Genomic DNA, 11,121 nt, shown 5'->3' with positions numbered 1-11,121 from the left:
TGATTTTATGACAGACTTTTAAACTGGCACAGCATTGGATACATTAAAATATTTGAGTAGCAGTGTCCACAGCAACATGTCAAATATTGGTGTGAACAATATTGATGCACTTGAGAATTGCAATTTCATGCTTAGTTGTAATGCGACTGGTTCTTACCAATCTCAATTTGTGATACATTCTACTGGATATCCTCTGTTGCATAAAAAGTAAAGTTTTTGTTTTTACTCAGAACCGTGTATTCTTTACAGTACTATCACAGTTTTCATGTTTTACTCACAATATTCTTTTTTAATATACGGTATTGTGATACACATTCTAATGTGGAGCTCATGACTTGGCAGCATTCCACCATGAAGAGGAACAGAGAAGTCTTATTCCTGCTGTGCTGGACTATTTCTCTCATAGATTGAGTGTGTGACAGCATCTGTATCTGAATTATTCATCTCGTCAGTGTTCCCTACATCGTTATTAGATCCTTAAACCCGACCTTTTGCTTGACCTTTCGTTGTTACACTAGGAGTATCGAGAAAGAAAGCAGCCAGAGAAAAGCCTTTGTTGCCATAAATTACAGGATTCATTCCTTCTAACTTAATCATGGAATTGATTAACTGGTCTCGTAGTGCGATCGATCACATTTTTTCACCCAAGCATGGGACGCCGGGCCGGGGGAGCCCACCTGTCCAGACGGGGCCCACGCAGCAGGCTACACCATGGATCCCTGGGAGAAATGGAGTGTTCTGTCTCACGGTCCTATCTGTAGAGGACACTGAAGATATTTGGCTGTTTGGCTTATTGGTGGGTGGGGGGGGGGGCATCTGCTAGTTGGGATGGGAGTTGCCCTGGAGTACCGGAAAGTCTCCAAGACAGCGGCTTTCAAAGTTCTGGATAAATTGACCATGGGTCTAAAAGTGCTCTTCGGTGCTCTGGGGGACCGTGTGGTGGCTCGAATCGAGGACCTGGGGAAGAGCTCAGGGATCAATCCAAGGAGGACCGGCAGGAACTATAAGGAGACATAATGTGTCTCCTTATAGTTCCTGCTGTTTCTACCCCAAAACACAGTCGTATGGTTCACATTCAGATCATAAATGTAACTTCAATGTAGTCGCCTTATAATTAGAAATCAAAGGATTGACAGGCAGATGAAGATAGATAGATAGATATAGATAGATAGATAGATAGATAGATAGATAGATAGATAGATAGATAGAGAGATAGATAGATAGATAGATAGATAGATAGATAGATAGATAGATAGATAGATAGATAGATAGATAGATAGAGAGATATATATAGAGGGATAGATAGATAGATAGATAGATAGATAGAGATAGATAGATAGATAGATGATAGATAGATAGATAGATAGATAGATAGATAGATAGATAGATAGATAGATAGATAGATGATAGATAGATAGATAGATAGATAGATAGATAGATAGATAGATAGATAGATAGATAGATAGATAGATAGATAAATAGAGATAGATAGGTAGATAGATGATAGATAGATAGATGATATATAGATATAGATAGATAGAGAGATGATAGATATAGATAGATGACAGAGAGAGAGAGAGAGAGATAGATAGATAGATAGATAGAGAGAGAGAGAGAGAGAGAGAGAGAGATAGATAGATAGATAGATAGATAGATAGATAGATAGATAGATAGATAGATAGATAGATAGATAGATAGATAGATAGATAGATAGATAGATGATTGATAGATAGATAGATAGAGAGGTAGATAGATGATAGATAGATAGATGATATATAGATATAGATAGATGGATATAGATAGATTATATATTTTATTAAAGTTAATATTTGGGAAACATAAACCAGAGGGGGGCGGTCTCGCAAAAAGGAAGAGGAGGAGAGAGCGGATGTCTGCTGCTCATGCCATCTGTCTGGCAGCGGCGCCCTCTAGTGGTGGGAGAGTTCTTTAGTTTCTTCTTCCTGCCTTTAGATCAGGGGAGTCGAACCTGTCCGAGACACTCCAGGTTTTCTTTCCAACCATCTCTCCAGCAGCTGATCTCACTAATGAGTTTATTCTCTCTCATTGGAGCAGGCGTTGATAATTAAAATCACCTGCTTTAGTAACCGGCTGGAAGGAAAACCTGCAGCGTCTCGGCCCTCCACCGGACAGGTTCGACACCCCTGCTTTAGATCCCTCCAACCAACAGAACGGACCTCTGATCCACGCCGCAGAAGAACCTCCGCAGATGGTTCTCGTTTGTTCTGGATTTAACATAAAGCACTCGTCTCGGCTTTGTTCTTCTACTCTTATGTAGAACCTGAGCCTCCTAAAGAGCTACAAAATAAACACTTACGTTTTGAGCGTTGCAAACAAATGGAAAAGAGAGAGGAGAGGAGAAATAATTTTCCCAACATTTTTTAATAAATAAAGGAAAAGACAGGAGGCGGAGCTAGAAGCGGAGGAGATGAAGATGCTGAGGTTCTCCTTGGGAGTGACCAGGTTGGACAGGATTAGAAATGAGACAATAAGAGGGACAGTGAAGGTTAGACGTTTTGGAGACAAGGTCAGAGAGACCAGACTTTGATGGTTTGGACATGTCCAGAGGAGAGACAGGGACTATATCGGTAGAAGGATGCTGAGGATGGAGCTGCCAGGGAACAGGACTAGAGGACGACCCAGGAGAAGAGACATGGACGTAGTGAGGGAGGACATGAGAGTGTCTGGTGTTGGGGAGGACGATGCAAAGGACAGGACTAGAGGACGACCCAGGAGGAGAGACATGGACGTAGTGAGGGAGGATGATGATTTTCTATGGCGACCCCTGACGGGACAAGATGAACGTACAGTAGTAGTAGTAGTGTTGCTGATAATAATAATAATAATAATAATAAGCTTTATTTATATAGCACTTTTTTAGAAATAAAATTCCCAAAGTGCTTTAACAGATAATAACAAATCAACATGAATCATATAAACAAAAAATACATATTAAACAAACATTAATCAATGTAAAATGGGTGTATAAAAGCAACAGTGGCGTCAGGGCACAAGCGATGAGACTAGGTACCCAGCAATAATCATAAAATAATAAAACAATGTTCAAAATATAAAAATAAATACATTTAAAAAAAATTAATTAAAGTAAATGAAAAGTAATTAAAACAGTGGACTCCATCAATTAAAAGCCAGTCTATATAAATACGTTTTTAGAAGTGTTTTAAAAGAAGTAACTGAATCTGCAAGCCTTATATTTTCAGGCAGGTCGTTCCAAAGCCGAGGGGCCCTGATGGCGAATGCTCTGTCACCTTTTGATTTTAACCTCGACTTCGGAAGTACCAGAAATCCTCGACCCCAGGATCTCAGGCTGCGGGGGGGCTCATATAAAGTCAATAAATCATAAATATAAGTTGGGCCCAGACCCATAAGAGCTTTAAAAGCGATCAGTAAAATCTTAAAATCAATTCTAAATTGGACTGGCAGCCAGTGCAGCGAAGCAAGGACTGGGGTGATGTGATGGCGTCTGTTAAAACCAGTAAGAAGCCGAGCTGCTGCGTTCTGCACTAGTTGGAGGCGGGACAGTGATTTGTTGTTTGTGCCAGACAGGAGAGAATTGCAGTATCGAGTCTTGAGAAGATGAGTGTGTGGATTACTTTCTCCAGGTCTGACTGTTGTAGCATGTGCTTTACTTTTGTAATTAATCGGAGGTGAAAGAAGCATGATCGAACTGTAGAATTGATGTGTGAGGTGAAGTACAGATTGTGATCAAATATAACTCCCAGGTTTTTTGCAGTGGGTTTGAGGTTATGTGATAGTGGACCAAGTACTGAAGGACAGAAGGGATCAGGGGGGTTAAATAGAATGATTTCTGATTTGGAGTTATTTAATTGAAGAAGGTTATGTGCCATCCAACAGTTAACGTCGTCTAGACAATTAAAAACAGCAGCTAGGCTTGCTGGGTCACCAGGTCTCAGGGGAAGGTATATCTGTGTGTCGTCTGCATAACAATGAAAGGAGACGTTATGCCGCCGGATGATCTGGCCCAGCGGAAGCATGTAAATTGAAAGTAAAATTGGGCCTAAAATCAAACCTTGCGGTACACCACAGCTGATGGGTGCTTTAGAAGAAACATAATTATCTATGTTGACTGCAAAAGTTCTTTTAAAAAGATATGATTCGAACCAGCTTAGTGCCTCGTCCGTGATCCCAACCCATGTTTTTAAACGATCAATTAAAATCACATGGTCCACTGTATCAAAAGCTGCGCTTAAATCTAAAAGAATTAAGACAGCACTTTCCCCCCTGTCAACAGCTAAAAGAAGATCGTTTGATACTTTGAGAAGTGCCGTTTCAGTACCGTGCCGTGCTCTAAAACCAGACTGAAACTCTTCAAATATATTATTATGACACATAAAATCTAAAAGCTGCGTTAAAACCACTTTTTCTAAAATTTTTGATAAGAAAGAAAGTTTTGATATAGGCCTAAAATTGCTTAAAACAGTATTGTCAAGGTTCGGTTTCTTAAGAAGAGGTTGGACCACAGCATGTTTAAAAACTGAAGGGAAAACACCTTCCTCCAGGGAGCAATTAGTAATTGTTAAAATGCTGGGTCCAACAGTGTTGATAACCTCTTTTTAAAACTTAGTGGGAATCAAATCAATGCTGCAGGTTGCAGCTTTCATGCCTGCAATGATTTCAGTTAAAAAAGACAGTGAAACCGGTTCAAAGTTACTAAAATAAGTGTCGATGTTACTGAAAGTATCTACAACACGCGTTGGGGGGGGGGGGGATTTGTTCCCGAATGACCTTGACTTTGTTCACAAAAAACTTTAAAAAATCCTCACACAGCTCTGAGGATGGGTTAATAAAATGACAGGAGGGGGGGCGTGTGACTGAATTTAAAACTTTAAAAAGAGCTCTGGGATTGTTGCTATGTGTTGAGATCAGGTTAGAATAAAACGATGCTCTTGCTTCTTTAACTGATGTCTGGTATGTTTTTAAAGCTTCTTTCCATATTTCATAAAACACATGTAGACCAGATTTTTTCCATTTACGTTCTTTCCTCCTGTAGTCTCTCTTTAGTTCATTTAGGGCCTCATTTAGCCAGGGTTGTGGTGCTCTGTTTTTCTTATTGGTCTTGTATGGGGCGACAGAGTCCAAAATATCCTCACAAGTAGTGTTAAAAAGAGAGACCAGCTCCTCTATGTTAAAAGGTGGAGTAAAAGCAGTTAACGAAGCAGCAGTAAAACGCTCAACAAACTTGGTACTTGACAAAGAGTTAAAAACCCGACGGCATACGGGTGCGCTGTGATTAAAAGACTGAGGGGATAAAATCGCACTAAATAAAATGGCCTTATGATCGGACACACAGATATCCTTAGTCTCAACGTTTTCAGGAGTGACGCCACTGCAGGACTAAATCCAAGGTATGACCTTTGTTGTGTGTTGGAACTTGGACTTCCTGAGAGAGACCAAGAGAGTCAATCGTTTCAATAAAATCATTGACAAGGGGGTGAGTGGGACAAAAAACATGTATGTTAAAATCTCCTAAAATAAGAATCCGGTCATGCTTTGTTATAAAATATGATACCAGCTCAGCAAACTCTTGAATAAAAACACTGTTTGTTTTTGGTGGTCTATAAATTATTATAATTATAGTGGAATCACACGAATTCACCATAAAACCAAGATATTCAAAAGATGTGTAGCTGTTGTATGAAACTGGTATGCATTTAAAAACATTTCTAAAGATGGCAGCTACCCCCCCACCCTTACCTGACAGCCGTGGTTGATTAAGATGGGTGTAGTCTGGCGGGGTAGCTTCAATAAGGGCGCTGTCGTCTCCCTCAGGTAGCCAAGTTTCCGTAATAATAAAAAAGTCCAGATTGTTTAACGTGATAAAATCATGACATAAAAATGATTTGTTATTAAGAGAGCGGACATTTAAAAGACAATGTGTGTCTGTTGTGTGTCGTATTTCAGCCCCTACGTGTCGGCAGACATGACTAAGATGGCTCAAGCTTTCAACACCACGGTGGCAGCTCTAGAGGATGAGCTTACCCAACTCATTCTGGAGGGGCTCATTAATGCACGGATCGACTCCCACAGCAAGGTGACGCGCGCACACACACACACACCTCATGACTTCAGATGAAATGGCAGCACTAGCATACTTTTCCATGCATGTGTTTAAAGGAAAGCTTTTGAAGCTGCTGCTGGCTCCTCCCTCTTCTGGGGCAGCCTTGTCAAATCACAAGATGTGTAGAGAAGTGAAGAACTACTGTCTTACTGGTTGGCCAGAGAAATGCAAGCTAGAGACGGACGTCAAAGCATGCTGGCAACACAGAATGGACTTCAATGTGGGTCACGGATTTCTCATGAGAGGAGAAAGACTGGTGATCCCCCCACCTCTGAGAGCTGAAATTTTGCAACGTTTGCATGAAGGCCATCAAGGGATTTCCAAATGTAGGGCCAGAGCTAAGGACTCAGTCTGGTGGCCTGGCATCTCTGCGCAGATAGGCCAAATGGTAGCCGATTGTGAAATATGTCAGAAATACAGACTACAAAGTCGCGAACCATTGCTATCTACTCCACTTCCAGACCGCCCGTGGCAGAAAGTTGGAATGGATCTGTCCGAGTGGTCAAAGAAACAATATATTTTGGTGATTGACTTTTTCTCTAGATATATTGAAGTGGCGCAGCTCAAACACACGTCAGCAGAGGTCACCATCGAGGCTGTCAAAGAAGCCTTTGCTAGACATGGAACTCCAGAGACTGTGGTATCCGATAATGGGCCCCAGTTTGCATCAGAACTTTTCAAACAGTTTGCAACGGAGTACCAGTTCACACATGTCACGAGCAGCCCCAGATACCCCCAGGCTAACGGGGAGGCAGAACGTGCTGTTCGCACCATCAAGGACCTGTGGAAGAAGGACAATGACTTCACCAGAGCGCTACTGGCGTACAGAGCCACCCCATTGGAACACGGGTTCTCGCCAGCACAGTTGCTTATGGGAAGGAACCTCCGCACCACCCTACCCCAACTCACGGCTAAACTGAATCCTAAGTGGCCGGATCTGCAGACCTTTCGAAGGAAGGAGGAGGGGGGGAGGTGTAATCAGGCAAAACATTACAACCGGAGACACAAGACAAGATCACTTCCAAAACTAACACCTGGACAGAAGGTTTGGATTACAACAGAAGGAACTACTGGAGAAGTAGTTAGGCCTGCCAACACTCCCAGATCTTATGTGGTAGAGACTGATCGGGGTTTTCTAAGGAGAAACAGGAGTCACCTCAGACCGACTGGGACTGTTACTAAATCCGGTCGTGTTGTCAGACCTCCAGAGAGAATGGATTTGTGAAGGATGTTATGTGTCCATTTAAAATGTTAAATAACATTGTTTAGTATGCTGTTTGATCAAATGTTTATGTTGTAAACATCAAAGCAAAAGCAATGTTAAAATGTTCAGCACTTTAATGTTTATAAGTTGTCAGACTCGTCCTAGTTAAATGAAGAAGAATGTCTTTAGCTAAAAGGAGGAGGTGTAGTAGTAGCTATAGCGGACTACGTGTCCCATAATGCTTTGCATCTACGGGTCGCGGGGAACTTCCGGGTCATCTGATAAAGTCGTTACCAACGAGAGTCCACCGTGTCCCGTGTCCTCATTATACAGTTAATGCCACCCATTGTTTATGCTTTGCTTAGTTTTTGTTTCAAGAAGTTAAAATATGTACCGTACATACCTTAACCGTCTTTGCTATTAATAAATGTCACCAAATTATGACTGTATTTCACCTGACAGTGAAAGTCAGATGACAATTTAAAAGACATTCTTTATGTGACCCATCAGGTTTTCAGCATCAGACATCAAAGATCAGCAATGAATGGATAGGTGAGCTGATAAAGGCAATCAAATGCATTGATGGTGATTATAAACCCCTATTAAACAACTTATTGAGATCAGTGGAGACATTTTGCGTTTTGCGTGGAAGAAGCTGAAGAACTCTGATCTCAGCCCAGTCCAGTCCAGCTCCTTTGAGATGGACAGTATCACCGGACCTGGTCGCGGAGCAGCAACGCCCCAAATGTCTCATGCTCAGGAGTCTGAATGGGAGCGCCAGAAGAGAAGAGGCCCTTATACTCACAAGATGTTTCTCTGCATTTTGAAATAAAATGGTTCATCATCACATCTGCATAATCATTTTCATATTGTGCCTTTTTTTGTGATTTCACAAAATAAAAACTCTTTATTTGTAAAGTAATTAGCGAATGCCTGTGTCTGTTCCAGGAGTGGGTATATACTCACGGACAGCAGATCCGACAGCAGCAGCACTGTCTGTCTCTGTCTACCACCTTCCCTGCCTCCCAGGTCCTTCTGCTGCCCTGCAGCATGGCCGACAGCAAGCAGGTCTACACACACACACACACACACACACACACACACTTATTCACGTCAGGTGATGTACGACCTGCAGGCGAGTCACAATCTAATCATGTGGTTGATTCATTAATTGAAATGTTAGTTAATCTCTACGGATAATTACACTCGCACAGATCCACGCTGCAGGGGAATCTGCTTTACAGGTTTTCAGATCTGCAGCTCGCAAAACTCTGAACACACACATATCCACACACAGACAGGTGTCATTACCTGACCACTGGGCTTCTTGATGGCATCCCAGAAGCCCCTGCAGCAGAGAACAGCCTGACAACCAATAAATCACTTGGAAGAGAGAGCGAGAGGGGGGAGGGGGAGGGGGGGGGGCAACGGAAAGAGTGAAACAAGACAGATAAAAGAGAATAAAGAGAGAAAAATGGAGAAAGGGGAGGGGTGTGGGAGAAGGACAGAAATAAAAGGGACGTAAATCAAGAGAGGTCGCTGAATATTAGCTCATTACACCTCACCAGCTGTTCAGTCTGTGGAAAAAAGACTGTGTGTGTGTGTGTGTGTGTGTGTGTGTGTGTGTGTGTGTGTGTGTGTGTTCATAATCCCGTCTGTATTCTTGCAAGGTAAAGATAAATCTACTAAATTGAACATGGAAAGTGTGTGTTTTTACACACGTCGTTCATCATGTTCGTCATTGGCTGTTATTTAATCAGTGACTCATCCGATGAGAAAGATGAAACGGCTTGCAAGAAAGGGATGAAGAGACAAAGACGGGAGTGAATGCAAAGAAACCACGAGGGAATAACTGCAAGAAAACAATGATAAAGTACTGGAATCGCATGAATGTTTGTTGAAAGGTGGGGGGGGGGGGGTTACAAGGCCGTACAAGATCAAGAAGATACACGGAAATGATATGCTTCAGAGGCAAACACAATATGGCTGCTCACTGCCAATAAACACACATGTAATTGTATTTATTTGTATTTTACCAGGTAAAATCATTTATAAGGATGCCCTGGCAAGAGGCCCCAGCAGACAAAAGATCAAAACAGATAAAAGGAAAGTCCAGAAGAATCCAAGACATGTGCACACTCGGATTGCTCAGATTACTCAGATTGCTCAGATTACTCAGAATACTCGGATTACTCAGATTACTCAGATTACTCAGAATACTCGGATTGCTCAGATTACTCAGATTACTCGGATTGCTCAGAATACTCAGATTACTCAGATTACTCGGATTGCTCAGATTACTCAGATTACTCAGAATACTCAGATTACTCAGATTACTCAGATTACTCGGATTACTCGGATTACTCAGATTACTCGGATTACTCAGATTTTTCAGCTCGCCTCTTGTCTCCATTCCCCTCACTCTCCGTCTCTGATGAGGAGATTAGAACCCAAAGCTGGATAAAAGACTCTTTTCATATCTGCTGTTTTGTTTTAAGAGCTATGAAACAAACTATGGAAAATACCCCCCCCCCCCCCCTATTTAGCACACGCACACGCACACAAACACACGCGCAAAGAGTCTGTAGACAGTTTTACAAATCATGGGGGGGTGGCGCCCTCTAGCGGTGACAGGTTGAACTCATTATGGCCCAATCAGAGTTTTGGGCTTGCAGTACATCTTCACAGGCACATTATTGATCACTCCACACAGAACAAGCTCGATCGCGTCTGGTGGACGGTTCATTCCCAGCTCCTCCTGTCAACGCGATAAAGTTTACACCAAGCTCAGCTCTCTTGGAAGCAAAATGATACAACCCTCATTTATGTTTAGCAAGTCTGTTGTTTAAATATAGTATTTGTCAGCTGTTTGCATGAACCAAATCTAGGAGAAATCTACCGGTTTTTCCTCATTGAACAACAAAAGGCGACTGCAGCTCCAACGTTTTATACCCGCTGAACATTCCTCACAAGTGCACTGTTAAAAATTACAGAACTCCAGATTAACCATCACAGTCGGGTTGCCGGATCTCGTGGGCCTGGCTGGCCAAGCAGATGAGTGAAAGAATCTGGATCAAACTATTTTTTTTAACTATTAAAGGTCCGACGTTATGAAAAACTCACTTCCCCATGTTTCTACACTATTCTGGTGATTTTGGGTCCTTATGGAAATGGAATGTTTTGCTCTCAATAGCAGGCATGTACCTTTACAAGCCTGCTTTCATTTATTTACAATAATGTACAATTGAAACCACGGCCCTAACCTGAATGAGGGTTGTGGTGAACGATTACACCGATTGAACAGAGTTCTGGACACTTCTTACATGTGCTCTACATTACAAGCCTATTTGGCTACAAAGTCTAATCAACCAGGCATACGTTCCATAAACGAGGCCGTCGTGGATCCGAGGATCCCCGACTCCTCGACTCCCCGTGACGTTGCAGTCGCCGCCTCAGTTGTTGAGATTCAGTGAAATCAAACTCAAACAACACAAATAGCAGCAGCAGATCCTCAAGCCTCTGACAACTTTCCAGATGAACTTATTTTTGCATTATTCATGTACTTTACCACTTTGGGTGGTACACAGTATACACTTTTCGCTCTCTGCAGGGAAGGCGGAATGACACGACGTGGTCTGCTGACTGTATTATCTCTCCTCTTAACGTGTGTCTTTATTCTGCAGCGGTGGCAGAAGTCGGGGACTCACCTGGAGCACCTCGTCTCTCGGTTCTGTCTGGACTCGGAGATGGCTCTGGATGGGATGGACTCGTCTCGTATGCTGGTCATCAGCCCCTGTGA

The 11,121-nt window shown here is 42.3% G+C and overlaps 1 protein-coding gene across 1 annotated transcript; it reads right to left on the bottom strand.

Annotated features, from left to right (window-relative positions):
- Nucleotides 1–5,207: 5,207 nt before the first annotated feature.
- Nucleotides 5,208–6,558, bottom strand: LOC137916581 (uncharacterized). Its single transcript, XM_068759573.1, is given in 4 exon segments — nucleotides 5,208–5,245; nucleotides 5,349–5,386; nucleotides 5,388–5,964; nucleotides 6,537–6,558. Coding segments are annotated over 4 exon segments (675 nt in total).
- Between the last annotated feature and the right edge of the window lie 4,563 nt (nucleotides 6,559–11,121).

Source organism: Brachionichthys hirsutus, unplaced genomic scaffold (assembly GCF_040956055.1).
Source record: "Brachionichthys hirsutus isolate HB-005 unplaced genomic scaffold, CSIRO-AGI_Bhir_v1 contig_392, whole genome shotgun sequence".
NCBI lineage: Eukaryota > Metazoa > Chordata > Actinopteri > Lophiiformes > Brachionichthyidae > Brachionichthys > Brachionichthys hirsutus.
This window is presented reverse-complemented; position numbering and strand designations above follow the sequence as displayed.